Source organism: Piliocolobus tephrosceles, chromosome X (genome assembly GCF_002776525.5).
Source record: "Piliocolobus tephrosceles isolate RC106 chromosome X, ASM277652v3, whole genome shotgun sequence".
Taxonomy (NCBI): domain Eukaryota; kingdom Metazoa; phylum Chordata; class Mammalia; order Primates; family Cercopithecidae; genus Piliocolobus; species Piliocolobus tephrosceles.
The window spans coordinates 38,532,479-38,550,094 of NC_045455.1; the positions used below are offsets into that span (position 1 = coordinate 38,532,479).

The 17,616-nt window shown below is 42.0% G+C and overlaps 1 protein-coding gene across 15 annotated transcripts in view; it reads left to right on the plus strand.

Moving 5' to 3' along the window:
- Positions 1-3,199: 3,199 nt before the first annotated feature.
- Positions 3,200-17,616, plus strand: part of MYCBP2 (MYC binding protein 2) — a 282,822-nt gene continuing 268,405 nt past the window's right edge. For 14 of the 15 annotated variants that reach the window (XM_023186011.3, XM_026446684.2, XM_026446688.2 and 11 more), the window contains exon 1: positions 3,200-3,805. In XM_023186011.3, the coding sequence (XP_023041779.2) occupies positions 3,504-3,805 (302 nt within the window). In that variant the 5' untranslated portion in view covers positions 3,200-3,503. The remainder of the gene's footprint in view (positions 3,806-17,616) is intronic. The other variant, XM_026446698.1, reaches the window with a different exon arrangement.

The following is a 17,616-nucleotide window of genomic DNA, read 5'->3' on the forward strand; positions in this document are numbered from 1 at the left end:
CTGTCATTTACTACATCAGCACGGGTAGCTTCCTTTAAAAACAAAATCGTTAAAGATGAGAGTAGGAAAAATGTAAATGTGATAAGAGTTCAAAAAGCTGTGGTCCAGGTTTGTAATGTTAAGTGGAAAAGAACGACTAAATTTGTGATCACAAGGTGAAAGATGAAGCCATAGTCTTATACATGGGCAGAGGCCAGAGAGATCTCTTTGCGAAATGAGCATACCAACCACAAAGACTAAAAAATACTACGCCCGTAATAAAATGGGCACTGGCAGGATTTGCCGTAGTTCAGTGCTATTCTTTGAGGGCGAATGTGTCGTAGGTGAACTGCTGTCTAGCCCATTCCGACACCCAAGCCGCCCAGGCGGCCCCCACGCCCCCCCGGCTGCAGCCCTCCCTGTACACACAAACGCACACACGCCCAGCCCGGCCGCTGGAGGAAACTAAGATGGCAGCGCCGAAAGCACGGGGGCCGTGCTCGGTTGGGGGTGGGGGGGGGGAGAAAAGCAAAATCCTCTGTGTTTTTTTCATTCTATATAGGTCCCCCTCTTTCCCCAAACACATGGGCTGCGTAAGGCATTCAGTAGTAGAGCTCGCGGGAGCGGTGGGAGGGGACGCTTGCTTTGCATATTGCCAGAAACCCACGTCTCCGATCTGCAGCGACGATTCAGGCGATCCTCGCGACTTGTGACCACACTCCCCTTCACGTCCCCTTGACAGTGGAAGTAAGGGTGCCTCCAAAGGCCTTTTTCTTCCTGGCATGCGCCCCACTCCCCCGCTATCCCAGGGGAGCCTTCTAAGGTGCCCAGCTGTCAAGGCGGTAGCTGTGGCAGTTGCGGGGACCGGGGAGCGCGCCGTGCGGAGGCAGGAAGAGGAGGAGGAGGAGAAAAAACGCTGCACTGGCTATCAATTTAGAGGAGAGCGACCGCTGCCGCTGCCGCTGCCGTGGAAGGAAACGCTGCCAACCGCAACAGAAACGCCACCCTGGGATACCTAAGTGAGCATGTGTGCGACTCTGCGCACGCCTAGTTGCGCAGCTCAATGACACCGGCCTTTTTAGGAAGTTATCCAGTTTCCGGGTTTTGAGTATATCCAGGAGGCTCCGAAGGGGCCTGTCTGGGACTAAACAGCAGTAAGGATTGAAGCGAAATTAATGAATGGTGGGAAGAGCCCGGAGACCAGGGCAGCCGCGCGGGTCAATGTCCACTAGAAACTCTAAATGGGCAGTGACTGCACATTCCACCACCTGACCCTGCGCTGTAAATGTTTTCTGTGCAAGCAACATTCCTTTAGCCAACATCTATTTACCTCATGTTTAGGGCTAGACCCTGTGCTAGGAGCCTGTGATGGTTGAACAGACACCATTGCTACCCTACGGAAAACCTAGTGTTTTGTTTAGTATGTGCTACCATTTGTGAAAATTCATGTGCCAAGTTGGACATCCTAGATCCTTTAAGTCCTCCCTCAATCTCATGTAGTGGGTATTCTTTTGAGCATTATTCAGAGGAGATATTTTGCCCAAAGCCAGACAAGTATTAAGTAGCAGAATCAGGATCCAATTCCAGGGCTGTCTGATTTCAGAACCTTTTAGCTACCCTGCTAGGTCTTGCAATAGTAATGGGCCCTCTCATTGCTTACCTGTCAGGCCTTAGAATTCTTAGAATTTAGCTGCCTCTACACCATTGTCTTGGCTCTCACTCCAGGGTGAGGGGCTGCCTGGTCAACACTGAGGTCTTTAACTGTGCTGAAGCATTAGGATAGAAATTTAGTCTAATAAATACTTACTGGATACCTAGTACGTGCAGAGTCCTGAAGTGGCTGAAGAAGACACAAAAACAAGCTCTGAAGGAACTTAAGATAGATAAGGAAACAAGACAACAAAAACTTAACGGGACTAATTACAGTACTAAAATACTATGATTCCACATGTCTGTCCTTTGTTCCTATGTTTATCCCACTGCTAATTATCTTTAAAAAAATCTAAATGAAATCCATCTATTATTTAAAGCTTCAGAAAAAATGCATTGCTTTCAGCAACCTTCAACCCTAAAACTCGAATTAATTTACTTTCTTATTCCCTGTTGTTTGCACTTCTCAAACACTAAGGAGGATTTTTTTTAATTTATTTATTTTTTTTTAAGAGAAGGTCATCCAAAGAAGAGGCACAGATATAAGAACTAGTACATAGATGAAAGATACAGTACGGGGATGACAGAACTTATAAATTATTTTGTCAGGACTATAAATTAGGCAACTCTTCAAATTGAGAGTCAAAGGATAAAAAGGTAGTAGGAATCAAGGTGCATTGGCACGTATATTTCTAGAGCATATACTTAGATGGGGTTTGTAGGTTAGTTTGGAACAAAGGACTGAGCACATGTTACTTTTTTATAGATAAGATCTGTGAGGGATCTGACATTTTCAGACGCTATACAGTCTCAGTCACAATTATTGTTTCAGATCACATTCAAGAATTATCTTTAAAAATGTAAATTTGGGCAGAAAAAAAAAAAAAAAACAAGTAAATGGCCACTGCCAAGAGATAAAAGTGCACTCTTAGGTGAGTGAGGAGTCAACAAAAAGAGTACTTTAAAAAATATTATTGCTCTGTTGAGAACAAGAATTTGGGAATGATTCTGGCTTGTAAATACTAGCCTATCTGTTAATTCTACTTTCACACACACAAAAAGAATGTGCTAGATTACTACCTCTCTTTGTAAGTAAAAGCTATGCTAAACAAGCTTAAATCCTAATGACAAAAACCATCTAAAATAAGATCTCTAAAGGCACTTCTAATTGGGATGGTTTTCTCTGCCTTAAACTCTGAATTAACCAGCACAGTTCACAGGAAATCTTCCTGTTGGGAGCAGAGCCTTGGGGATGAGCTAGCAGGAGTGCGTGCCACTCCTCCTCGGTCGACGGGCACGTTCCCTCTTGCTTTCTGGTCCTTGTTCTTCCACCTGGAGGGAACCTGAAGTCAAACGCCAGCAGCTGATAGCCTCCCCAGCACTTTCCTTACTCTTCCTCAAGCTGCTGGTAAAACCCGGAGAAGTGGATTGCTTCGGATCCGCACCACCCAACCGCCCCAAACCCAAAGCCCCGAGGCGGAGGGAGTGGTGGCGGAGAGGGGGTGGGGAGGGAAAGGGGCTGCAGTTACTGAGCATGTGCGAGGAGTGGCGCATGCTCTGTGAGGCCGGCAGCTTCCCATTGCGGGTAGCCCGGGCGGTGGTAGCGGTGGTGGCGGCGGCAGTGGCGGCACCGCCTCCTCCTCACACTCCCGGGGTGGCGGGGTTAGATGAGCGGCCCCAGTAGCGGCGAGGGCGGCGCGGGGGGGAGGAGGAGAAGAAGGAGGAGGAGAAGGAGGTCGCTGTCTTTGTAGTCTCCCTGCTGCGGGAGCCAGAGGCCGCCGCCGGAGCAGTCGTCGTTGGAAAAGGGCTGTGTGTGCGCGCGCGTGTCTGCCCGCCTGGCCCGCGGGGACGAGGCGGCGGCGGCGGCGGCGAGGATGATGATGTGCGCAGCGACTGCCTCCCCCGCCGCCGCCTCCTCGGGGCTTGGCGGGGACGGATTCTACCCAGCCGCCACCTTCTCTTCCTCCCCGGCGCCGGGGGCGCTGTTCATGCCGGTTCCCGACGGCTCCGTGGCTGCGGCAGGGCTGGGGTTGGGGCTACCCGCCGCGGACTCCCGGGGTCACTACCAGCTGCTGCTGTCAGGCCGGGCCCTGGCCGACCGCTACCGGAGGATTTATACAGCTGCGCTCAATGACAGGGACCAGGGGGGCGGCAGCGCTGGACACCCAGCCTCCAGGTGCGTCCCCAGGGTGCCCTTCCTTGCGCCCCATGCCGCGCGTGCAACCGCGTGTGTGTGTGCGTGCGTGTGTGTACCTGCGCATTTACTGAGCTTTCAGCCCGCTCTGGATGTCGGCTGGTAGGAGTGCTTATCGAGATAGGAGGGTGCGGTGGCTGCAGTTTCTGCTCTAAGTGTGTGTGTGTGTGTGTGTGAGTGTGTGTGTGCGCGCGCGCGCCTATGTAGGGGGATAGTGAGGAGTGGCAGGGGAGCCTGTGATCCTGGAAAAGGCGATGGTGCTGGTCGGCTGTGACACGTGTGTGTATCGTTGAGGTAGGAGGTGGCATGGGTAGAGAGGGTAAGAGGATGATACACGAAGAGAATGGCAAGAGTGGCAAGGGAAGTGGCATTTTCAGTGTCTCTGCCGCAATGTTATTCGCACGTGCCCCCTCTCCCATGACATTCCTTCCAGCCCTTTCCACCTCCCTTCAATCTGCCTTTCACGAGTCATGGTATAGATTGGTTGAGTTTTGGATAGGCAGGCCCGAGGGATAGGCGTGAGGTCTGGTTTGAAAAGATTTACGAATAAGGGACGCAGACGGAGATCTATGTAGATACGAAAGGTGTCTGATAGAGATTTTCAGAGCTGTACTTTGATAACAGGGCCTTTTGGTCTTCTCGAAATGAGGTTGCAGTTACTCTTGTGATCTGATGTCCTATCGGCCATTTCTCTTCATCCTCTGTTCGATTTCCTCTGCTACTTACAGGCTTTAGAGTAGAGAGGGTTTTGTAGGGAAAAGGAGAAAACTGCAGAACTTCAGAATATGACAGCTGGTACAGCGTTCAACGGCCACTAGCTAGAAAATCTGAATAGCGTGTAGATCTCTCTCTTTTACTTAGGCTCACTACGCCTTCAGCTTCCTTGATGTAGATGTTCAGTTAGTTTCATTTTCTTTTTCTTAAAATGTAGGTGCTTTTTTTTTTTTTTTTTTTTTTGAGGTCTCTCCTATTGTTTTCTTTTCCATGCCCTTGCATGCCGCATACCCTGCAGGATGGTGACTGACTTGTTTCACCAGCTTTGACAGTGGTAATTGGGAGTTGGCTTCATCTTTTTTTCCCACAGCTTCTTGCAGTACATGGGGAAAACATAGTAGGAAACTGTCAAAATGAGTTAAAGAGTTTACTGTTATTTATTGAATGTGCAACTTATTAGGCAATTGTTAGATGTCTTTTTCTGCCATTATGAAAGGGACGAGGCAGTAAGTAAGGTATTTGTCGTTTATCACTAATGTATTATGGCTTATCTGTTGGAGAGAGTTGTAAAGATGGAGCTTTGCTCACGCTTTTTCTAGGTTAACCAGTCTTTTCATGTCTGTGATTGTTTACAGGATTGGGCACAGGAGTAGTTTTACCATATGGATGTAAACGTGTGTAACTACTTTTTGCTATCTGAACTGAAGGCCAGAATGTTACAAGACTGTTTTTGCTGATGTTTTTGAAAATAGCACAAAACCACATGAGGCAATTTGCCCTGATAATTAGGTATAATTTTGATCTGCAGATCTCTAAATTATGGCACCGGAGGAACATCTTTACAAACTCCTCTCAAAGAATTTAAATGTATTTTGCGTATGGTTTCCAGACTTATTTAATAATTTGTGACTGGTATATTCCTGTTTTGACTTTCTACTACTAGTGTAATATGATTTCTGTGTATCTAGAACTATATTAACAGTTTTAGACAAAATTAACATAGATTAATCACATAACATTTGTGAATGATTTTTTAGCCTTTGGTCCGTTTTTGTACAAGCTGTCAATGAAAAGTAATGAAGAATTAGTTCAAGTATTTCGAGAACTACTCATAGAAATCAGCCTTACATTATGATATTGCCTGCTAATGCTCGTTCAACACATTATTGTTTATTAAAGTGCACATGGTTTTATTACAAAAAGTAGCCTGCAACTTCTCTATTGATGATTTGATTAAGAATTAAATCACATTTCTTATTAAAGATGTTGGGGAAAGTAGAACTGGGGTTTCAACTCTGAATGAATGATAGAATTATTTGTATAGGGACACTAGTTGAGTTAGAGGAGAAGATGAGATCATTTAGACTGAATGGAGGAAGAATAGAGAATGACGCTCTAGTGAGCATCAGGTTTAAAGGTGTGAGAGAAAGGAGACAGTGAAGGAAACAGAATCAAAATTAGGAAGAAAATCATGAGACAGTAGCCTCTGTGGCTCTAGGAGAGTGGATTGAAAATTCTCAGAAGTGGTAAATGTTGAAGAAAGTAAGAACAGTGTTCAGGTGATTGATAACTTTTGAGGAAGTGGTGAGAATAGAGGGATGTGGTGAGGAGTGAATGGAATGTGTTTTTGGTAACTCAAGGGGATTTCAAAGTTGAAGGAAGGATATTCAAATATAGGAGGTTGGGTGGGATATGCAAATATGGGAGGCTAAGTGGAGAGACAGAGTGAAGAAGTGAGAGAGGGGATAATTGATAGGAAAAGGTCAAAGGGATCTCAGGGACAGAGTAAAGGTGACAGGTGGAGAGGTTAGCAATTGAAAAAAGGAGCAGTTAACATAGAAGGAGTGGAGGTAAGTACTTGTAAATATAAAGACTGGGAGTTTATTGAGGATAGGAATCATATCCTGTTCGTTTTGAAAAGCCCAATGTCTAGCACATTTTTTGGCATGAATTCTGTAAACATCAAGTGCCTGCTCTGTGCCAGGCACTATTGCAGGTGCTGAAGATGTAGCGGTGAGCAAGATAGACAAGGTCTCTGCTGTCTTGAAAAATCCACTCCAATGCGAGAAATAGACAATTCATAATTTCACTTACTATTAAGTGACTGTGAAGCCATAAAACCTATTTCAGGTGATAGGGCAATTTGTAGTGGGGCTATTTTAGGTAACATGGTCAGGAAATGTCTCTTTGAGAGTTGGCATTTAAATTGGATTGCAATGATGAGGAGGCAGATGTAGAGGAAGAATGTTCTGGGAATTTATAAAGGCCTTAAGATGGGAACAAGCCTGTGTTCAAGGAACAAAAACATGATGAGTGAGTTATCAATGTCGAATGAATTAATTACTCTTTGCTTTAGGTGTACAGTTGAGAAGTTGAGAGTTTCAAACCTAATGGACTCAGTGACTTTGATGACAGTCTAGCAAAGTGGTTAAGAGCTTGGACACAGAAGCTAGACTATGGTTTTGCATCCTGGTTTTGTCATTTGCTAGCTGTGTAACCTTGAGTATGTTACATAACTTCTATGCCTCAGTTTTTTAAATATGTAGAATGGGGATCATAATACGTGAATTGTTTTGTAGATTAAATCAATGTATGTGCTTGGCATGTTGGCATGTTGAGTGCTATGAAATATTAGTTACTGTTTTTTTTTTTTTTTTGCTGTGAGTGAGGGTTTTGGGGACTTGAGAGAAGGCAAGGATCATGTCTTACTCTTTTATTTTTGGTCTCAATGACTGTGTAGAATGTGGGAATAACTCTTTGATTTATCCAGTGACTGAATAGATATATTTTTGGATGAATGAGGCCAATCAAAATCGGAACATTCTCTTGGGGAAAAGGGGTTGGACAGAAAATGTATAAAGGAATGTTTGATCTGTTCTGAATGTGAATGGCGGTATAGCCATGCACTTGGGAGGCACCATAGCACAGTGGCTAAATGTTAGAGCTCTGGAGGTAGACGTCTGCCTTTTTCTATTTGTGTTAAATTGGGGAAGTTAATTAGACTTTCTTTGTCTGTTTGTTTACTTGTAACTTTATAGCGTTATCAAAAGGACATTATGTCTGCACCTGGTAAGTGCCCATTAAATGTTACCTGTTATTATTAAAATCACATTTAAAATTCCAATCAGGATGGCACTGTATGTTTTCTCCACACAAAATAGAAATGGAGAAAACCTAGTTGAGTTGATTTAGGGTTAAAGAAAAAATAAAAGGAAGGTTTTGGGGACAGTGTTTGACCATATGGTAAAAAGGAAAGTGATGCCAAGAGGGAACTGATAGACTGGAAGATAAAGAGGAGTCAGGGTATCTGGGTCCTGAAGTCGTAGAAGAACAATGTTGCCGAAAACAACAGAGGGGATTGTGACCAGAATGAGGGATCTAAACTTAACCCCCTTAGTCCTTTCAGCTGCTTTATCTCTTTCTTGTTAGAAATGGTATTTGAGTCCATCCTTCAGATGCATGGGATTTTGGTTGTAAGAGGTTAAGTAGTCATTTTAGCAAAACTTCAGGGATTATTTTATTTATTTTGAGACAGGCTGGAGTGCAATGGTGCGAATGTGGCTCACTGCAGCCTCAACCTCTTGGGCTCAAGTGATCTTCCTGCCTCAGTTTCCTCCAGGGACTACAGGCATGCACCACCATGCCCGGCTTGTTTTTTTATTTTTTGTAGACACAGAGTCTCACCATGTTGTCAAGACTGGTCTTGAACTCCTGAGCTTAAGTGATCCTCCCACCTCCGCCTCTCAAAGTGCTGGGATTACGGGTGTGAGCCACCATGCTCAGCTTGTTCAGGGATTATTGCTTGGCACTAACCATTAGCCCTATAAAAATTTATAAGACACAAATTCATAAAACACAGATTCTGGACTTGAGTTTATTGTTTATCTGGGAGTGTAAGATACAAAGGCAGATACTTATAGAAGTGTTAAATGAAATGACCAAGAAAGTATAACCTACTATGACAAAGCCATGGCATTCTAAGCTGGCTCAAAAGCGTGGGCAGAGACGGGAAAGCACAGTTTGTATGTAGATAACAGCAGGAATTCTGTTAGAGCTAGATTGCAGGTGTCATGAAGAACAATAGTGGAATTCATTCTGGAAATGGAGGCTTTGGCTAGGATGGGGCATCTTGAAGACCAAGGTAAGAGTTGGATTTTATTCAGTAGACACTGATCACCCTTGATGGTTTTAAGCTATGAAGAGACGTTATTTATTGTAGGAGTATGTCAGGAAGTAATGTGGGATTGAATCTGTATGTGTGCATTTGCATTTGTGCATAGGTAGTAATTTTCTTCATGTCGCTGTTACATCAATGGGATGTGTATGTGTATAAACACATGTTAAGGCAAAACTGCTCTGTTGGTATACTGATAAGTAGAAATGTGAAATGAATTAGTTTCCTAACTCAAGAGAAGAGAAAAATCTTGCCTTTGGGCTTAAGAGGAAAATAAAAATGTCAATCTAAAAATACTTTTGTCCTTTAAAATATTTGTTTAAAAAATCAGCAGAATAGCCTCACTTTTTTTCTCAAAAACCAGATTAAACATTTAGGTTTTCTGAGGAGGGGTTAGGTTAATTGAGGTTTAATTTACATATAATAAAATTCATCCTCTTTAAATGTTCATTTGAAGAATCCTGAAACCATCACCATAGTCAAGTATAAACTGTTTCCATCCCTTCAAATAAAAAGTTCTGTCAGACCCTCCTATCCCTGGTTCCTGACCACCGCAAATCTGTCACTGACATTTTGCCTCTTCTAGAATGTCATATAAATCTAGCTCCTTAAGGGCAGCGCCCCCAGGTATTGTTCATCTTTCTGTCTTTTATCTGTATTTCCTGTAAGTGGAAGTTAGACCTTAAGGGTTTATTGGGTATTGGTTAGAAATGTTTTAGCAAGAATATTGTATATGGTGCTGGGTACTGCATGTTGCATCCCATCCAGAGGTTGTGAGGTTGTCTCACTATTTAATACGTTAAATCTGATTACTTGGGTAAGATGGTACCTACTAGATTTCATCTCTGTAAATGTATCTTTTTTCCATTTGTAAAGAGCAAGTAATCACAGGGTAAAAACTTGAGCACATTGTGAATATCTTTTACCTAATGCTTTTAGCATTTTTTGATAACCTTGTCTGAGTCAATAATTTCATTAGGGTTCGCAAAATGATGAATTAAAAATAATTCTGTTATTTCTTCTATATTTATTAGCTGGGACTCTTCTGCAAAGAAGAGTTTGCCTTCACTGACTGTCAGTGAAATGTAGTTTCTCCTAATAAAGCAGCATAAATGCTTAATTCTCTTCCCTCATTAGCCAAATTGATGTAATAGTCCAGTGGTAGTGTGGCAGGTGCTGTGGTTAGCCATTCAGATCCCGCTTTCAGGCACATGTTCCCCTAGCTGTTGGGAATATTGGCAGCTAAAACTGATTGCAGCTGAGTCCAACTCCACGCATTGCCCTGAGCCAAGAGTTACCTCCCCCAAAGTCATGCCTCCTCTTCAGGGGCAGTTACATCTAATATCTATACAGTGTAGGGATATAAATGCCTGGCGCTTTTGCTGTAAGACAGGCCAACCTTGAAGTGTATCCCAACACCAGAGAGCTCCCCCGTGAGTCTGGCTGAGGCCTTCCTGTGACTGCATTGCAGATCAGCTCCTTCCTCTGTTCATTATATCTTTCACTGCCCCACAGTTTTTGGTTCGGAGAGCACTCCCCAATAAACTTCTGGTGTGCACATCTGCATTTGAGAGTCTGTTTCCTGGGAATCCTACTACCCAAAATAGTTGGTGCCAGGAGTGGTCTCAGAAAGTAGACTTTATAGTGAGGTTTTCAAGCTGGATTATTGGCTGGCTGGCAATGAGAATCGATTCTGGTGCTAGATGGAGCACTAACAGTGATAACGCTTGGCATGCACTGTAGTTATGCAAAGTGTTAAAACTTTCACTGGTGGTGAATTGGAATGCTATTCCTGTGGAAGGTAATGCGCTGGTGGGTACACTAGGCTTTTGAGAAGTTCAGAAAAATTATTGTGAGGACAATCATCAGATGGCTTTTGGTAAATAACATTGATAGACTGGAGAAAGATGATGCAAGGTGGAAGATAATTGGGGGCAAAATGTAAAAGGAAATTTATTTAGCAGCATGTAAAGAAACATATATACAGTAAGAGGAAAAATCTAAGGATTAGACCCAAAACTTAATTTTAAGGGTAGCAGAGCGCCAGGGTGGGTAGAATTCTCTCTCAGCTATGCTGAGGTCAGTGTTCTGGTTGGGAAGGAATCCTGACCCTTAGGATGGGGCATCTGAGTGCACTTGAAAACCCTAAAACCCCAAATTCCTCTTAACCCTTTGGGCCTGCAGAAGTGGCCTTCTTCTGCTAGCTGGAGGGTAGTTGCTTGAAGATTGTGCTGTCCCTCTTAACCCCAGCTCCTCCTGTCTCCCCTGCTGACTATCACCAAACCAACAACTAGGGTTAAGTCACAAGAACACCTAGTTCGGGGTGCTGGATCTGCGAAGAGAGGAAGGGACTGTACACACACACACACACACACACACACACACGTTCCCAAACTGCACTGAGGCACCCTAAAGCACTAGCACGGACACACAAGAATACCATGGGATATTCCATAATTTTAAAGGAAACACAGCAATATCTGTCACAAACTACTAGCTCGAGGTAGTTCACAGTTTTGACATTAGCTCATGCTATATTCCTTTTGATGATGTCATATTTTTGCAGGGTTGGATTTTTAGTAGTTGTGATACAGATCAAGCACTGCACAAAAATCAGTGTGGAACAGGAAAGGAGGGTGGTGTGTTCAGTCTGATTTCAAGTTTGACAAGTTGTTCTGTGTCTAACAGGCACACATGTTCTATTATCAAGTAATTGAAGTTGTTTGTTTGTTTTGAGACAGAGTCTCGCACTGTCGCCCAGGCTGGAGTGCAGTGGCGCGATCTCAGCTCACTGTAACCTCCGCCTCCTGGGTTCAAGTGATTCTCCTGCCTCAGCCTCCTGAGTAGCTGGGATTACAGGCATTTGCCCCCACACCCAGCTAATTTTTGTATTTTTACTAGAGACAGGGTTTCACCATATTGGTCAGGCTGGTCTCGAACTCCTGACCTCGGGATTTGCTCACCTCAGCCTCCCGAAGTGCTGGGATTACAGGCGTGAGCCACTGCGCCCGACCCAGTATTTATAATTTTTAAGAAGGAAATAAAAGTATTTTTTCTTCCAATTTATACGTGTTATTTTTTCAAATGTCTACTCATTTGTTAGGACATGAATTCTTATTATTTGGATCTAACTACTTAATAAACACTACTGTTTGGTATTTCTTTTGGACTGTGAGTGCATGGAAAAATGACTGATGATGGCTGTGCATGGGCCCAATAAAAGGATTTTCATTCACCAGTGCTGATCTAGCAACTGCTTCTGCTGAATATCCAGCCTGACAGCAGCAGAGACCAATCATCCTTCAAGCAGGCCAACCAGTCCTTATCCTGTGGAAAGGACTGTGATTCATTTTGATTGGATTTGAAACATATTCTGGGTCTGAATTTGTCTTTCTAGCAGGGTCTCACCCAGCACTACTGTTTGAGGGCTTGCAGGATGTTTGATCCTCCAGCACAGGGATCATTTCAGACTAAGGAACCCACTCTTATTTATTTACTTTAGTTTATTTTTTGAGATGGAGTCTCGCTCTGTTTCCCAAGCTGGAGTACAATGGCATGATCTCAGCTGACTGCAACCTCTGCCTCCCGGGTTCAAGCAATTCTCCTACCTCAGCCTCCTGAGTAGCTGGGACTATAGGCGCACATCACCACACCCGGCTAATTTTTGTGTTTTTAGTAGAGACGGGGTTTCACCATGTGGGCCAGGATGGTCTTGAACTCCTGACCTCGTGATCCGACCACCTCGGCCTTCCAGAGTGCTGGCATTACAGGCGTGAGCCACCACACCTGGCCGGAGCCCACTTTTATAGAATAGGAGAATCGTTTGTCCCATCTTGCACCAACCATCCAGAAGCTGATGACTTGATAGAGCAGTAAAACAGTCCTTTGATGGCACAACTGATGATGAGATGCTAGAGCTTGGGCATGATACCCTGTAAGGGTGAAGTGCCCATTCTCCAGTGTTCCCTGTAGGAGGAACACATGAAAGTCGGAGTGGCTGCGCATAGCATCACTCTGTGATTCACCTGGGCAGTTTCTGCTTGCCATCTCTATAGCTCTGATCGCTAGGGGTTAAAAGATCCTGGTTCTCAGAAGAGAAACATTTCCAACAGAGGGCGCTATGAGAATCTTGTTCTATTTTAAGCTACAGCTGCCCCTGGGATTTGGGGCTCCTTTTCTAAATAAAGAAGTCACCAGGCCAGGCATAGTGGCTCACGCCTGTAATCCCAGCACTTTGGGAGGCCAAGGCGAGTGGATCACTTAAGATCAGGAGTTTAAAACCAGCCTGGTCAACATGGTGAGACCCTGTCTCTACTAAAAATACAGAACAATTAGCCAGGTGTGGTCCCAGCTAATTGGGAGGCTGAAGCAGGAGAACTGCTTGAACCTCGGATGTGGAGGTTGCAGTGAGCTGAGATCGCACCACTGCACTCCAGCCTGGGCAACAGAGCAAGACTCCGTCTCAAAAAAAAAAAAAAAAAAGTCAACATTTGGACATTTGGACAGAGTTAATGTCCTTGTTCATGTGGAGGAGATAGGGCTGTGTTCCACAATGGAGCATGGGGGTTTGGCACACAGGTGATCTATAGGTGTCTCTTGGTACTTCCTTGTCCAGTGTTTCTGATAAATGGACATGAGAAAGGTCCAATGACCACCCCATGAAGTCAGCCACCTGGACCAGCAGATATACCAGCCATAGATTAAAGGAATCTAGAATGGCTAGTAGAGAAGGGTTGTCGATATCAATTTTACCATCTGTAGTGGCTGGGACTGTGGTTTGACCCACTTTCCTTCCTCTGGAAAGTTTCTCCAGGAAATGACACTCACCAGAATTCTGGAGGAACTTTTTCCATGCCTTATTTGAAGCAAGTGAATCCTAATCATATAATAGGCAAAATATAGTGAATCTTGTAGTATGGAACTCAGAGCCCCTGCCCAGCACTGATGTGCTCATTCCTCCACAACTGCTGGGAACATTGGTTGGCTACAGACTCTTGCGTAGTTCCAATATGGGCATTGCCTTTGGCTGAAGAGAGCTGCCTTCTTGAGGGCAGCCTGCATGAACTGGTTGATTGGGGCATTTTATGGTTTTTAGTGCTACTGTAACTAGTTTTTCCTATTTTTCAGTTGTTTGATATGAATGTGTAACAATACAGTTGCTTTTGTATGTTAACTTTGTATCTCTGATCTTGTTAAACTCATATATTAATTTTAATGGTCTTGTAAATTCCCTGGGATGTTCTGTGTAAATAATCATATTGTCCTTCTTTCTGATCTCTAGGTTCCCTACCCCTCAGCACCTACTTTATTCAAATTAGAAAAGCCTCATTCTTCCTTGTTTTCAATCTGAGAGAAAAACAACTATAAATTAATCTTACAGTTTTTTAAATCATTAAGTATGATATTAGCTGTAGGTGTTTCAATGGCCTTTATCAATTTGAAGATATTCCCTAGTATTCCTACTTTGCTGATAGTTTTTATTTTTTATATTTTATTTTATTTTTTGAGACAGAGCTTCGCTCTGTTGCCCAGGCTGGAGTGCAGTGGCATAATCTTGGCTCACTGCAGCCTCTGCCTCCCAGGATCCAGCAATTCTCCTGCCTCAGCTTCCTGAGTAGCTGGAATTACAGGCACATGCCACCATGCCTGACTAATTTTTGTATTTTTAGTAGAGACGAGGTTTCACCATGTTGGCCACTCTGGTCTTGAACTCCTGACCTCAAGTGATCCACCTGCGTCAGACTCTGAAAGTGCTGGGATTATAGGCGTGAGCCATCACTCCCAGCCTGCTGATAGTTTTTAATTATAAATGTGTATTGAATTTTGTCAAATGCTTTTCCTCCACCTGTTAAAATGATCATATAGTAAAAGAACAAAGGAAAATTGAATTACATTAATTAGTTTTTGAATGTTAAATCAACTTTGCATTCCTGAGATAAAACCATCGTATTTGGAATGTATTACTGCATTTGATTTGCTGATATTTTGCTAAGAATTTTCAGGTTTATATTCGTGAGGGATATTGGTCTGTAATCTTTTTTTTTTTTTCTTGGTAATTCTGTCAGGCTTTAGAATTAGTTATCCTCGTCTCATAAAGTGAGTTACATAGTAATCCTGCCCTACCCAGTGCTACTCAATTTTTAAAACGTTTGGGTAAGATTGTTGTTATTTCTTCCTGAATGTTTGATAGAATTCACCAGTGGCACCATCTGGTCCTGGAATTTTATTTTGGGGACGCTTTTGACAAATTCACTTTCTTGAACAGATAGAGGGTTATTCAGATTTTCTGTTGTTGTTCCTGTCAATTTTGGTAACTTGTTTTTGGAGAAATTCATTCATTTCATCTAAGTTGTTGAAGTTTTTAGTGTGAAGTTATCCATAGCATTCTTTTATTATCCTTTAAGGTCTATAGGATCTATTGTAATAACTCCCTCCTCTGTTTTTTTTTTTTTTTTTAAATGTCTTTTAAGAGCAGTCTTAAGTTCATAGCGAAATTGAGAAGAAGGTACAGAGATTTTCCATATATCCCTTTCCCCCACTCATGCATAGCCTCATCCATATCAACATCCCCCACCAGAGTGGCATTTTTGTGGCTGTTGTTGAACCTCCACTGACACATCATAATCACCTTCAAGTCCAGAGTTTACATTAGGGTTCACTCTTGGGGTTATATATTTTTCGGGTTCAGAAAAATGTATAATGACATGTATTTATCACTGTAGTATCATACAGAATATTTTCACTGTCCTCAATATCATCTGTGCTCCACCTATTCCTGTTTCTCTGCCATTCAACCCCAGGTAATCATTTACTGTCTCCATGGTTTTGCCTTTTCCAGAATGTCACATAGTTGAAATCACACAGTATATGGCCTTTTCAGATTGGTTTCCTTCACTTAGTAATGTGCATTTAGGTTCATTCTTTTTGTGTGTGTGGCTTGATAGCTCATTTCTTACCGCTGAATAATCCACCATCTAGATGTACCAGAGTTTATTTATCTGCTCACCTACAATTTGGTGAATTTGGAGGACAATTTGGTTGCTTCCAAGTTTTGGCAATTATGGATAAAGCTGCTATAAACATCTGTGTGCAGGTTTTTGAGTGGACATACATTTTCTTTTTTAGAAATTGACAAGTAACATTGTATATTTTTATAATGTACAGCATGATGTTTTGAAGTACATATACATTGGGGAATGGTTAAATCTAGTGGATATGTTTTCAGCTCCTTTGGGTTAATACCAAAAAGAGTGATTGTGGAATCCTGTGCTAAGAGTACGTTTAGTTTTTGTAGGAAATCACCAAACTGTCTTACAAAGTGGCTGTTTCATTTTTCATTTCCACCAGCAATAAATGAGAGTTGCATTAAATCCTCACCAACATTTGATGTTGTCTATGTTCTGGATTTTGGCCATTCCGATAGGCGTGTAGTGGAATCTCGTTGTTTTTTTGCATTTCTCTGATGACATATGATGTGGGACATCTTTTCATATGCTTATTTGCCATCTATGTATCTTGTTCGGTGAGGTGTCTGTTAAGGTCTTTGCCCCATTTTTAATTGAGTTGTTTGTTTTCTTATTGTTAGAGTTTTGAAAGTTCTTGGTATTCTGTGAGGGTATAACTGAGGAGATGGGGAAAAAAATTCTTGGTATTTTGGATAACAGTCCTTTATCAGATGTGTCTTTTGCAAATATTTTCTTCCAATCTGTGCCTTGCCTTCTCATTCTCTTGGCATTGTCTTTTGCAGAACAGAGGTTTTTAATTTTAATATTCAGCTTATTAATTTTTTTTAATGGATTGTACCTTGGTGTTGTATCTAAAAGGTCATCTAGGTTTTCTCCTGTGTTGTTTTCTAAGAGGTTTATAGTTTTGCATTTTACTTATAAAGTCCGTTTTCCATTTTGAGTGAATTTTTGTGAGGGTGTAAGGTTTGTTTCTAGATTCATTTCTTTGTAAGTGGTCCAAAGAACCAACTTTTGGCTTTCTTCATTTTCTCTATATTGATCTGTTTTCTATTTCGTTGGCTTTTCCATCATCATTGTAATTTATTTCTTTCTACTTTAAGTTTACTTTGCTGTTTGTTCTAATTTCTTAAGGTGGAATGCTAGGCCATTGATTTTAAATTTTTCTTCCAATATAAGTATTTAAAGCTATGAATTTTTATCTAGACTGTGCTTTAGTTACATCCCACAAATTTTGATTGCTATGTATTTGTCATTTAGTTCAAATTATTTTCCAATTTATTGTTTAAAATTATTATAACTTTCAGATACGGTGTTTTCTTACATATATTATTGTTTTTACTTTCTAATGTAAACCTTGTATGATTTTGATCTTTAACATTTATTGAGATTTGTTTTATTGCCCAGGATATGTTCTGTCTTGGTGATTGTATCACACATGGTTGAAAATAATGTGTTCGGTCATCTTTGGACATAAGGTTCTCTAAATGTCAGTTAAAGTTGGTTGATAAGTGTTGTTTGGATGTTTATGTTTTTATATTTAAAGTTTCTCCTCTTAGGCAACTAGTACAGAATCTTGCCCTTAAAAAAAGAAATCCACTGTCAATTTTTGCCTTTCAATTGGAGTGTTTAGATCATTAATATTTAATATGATTAATTATTGACATATTTACCATATCAATAGTGATAGGTCTGCCATTTTATTGTCTTCTGTTTCTCTTTTTTTTGTTCCTTTCTTCCTCTTCTGCCTTCTTTTGGATTATTTTTTAGTATTTCATTTTAGTTGATCTGTTGGTCTTTTCCGCGATATCTCTCTGTATTTTTTTTATGCCCTAGGGATTACAGTATGCATACCTAACTTTTTACAGGCTACTTAGGGTTATTATTATACGAATTCACTTAAAACACAAAAACATTGCAACCATACAGATCCTTTTATTCTC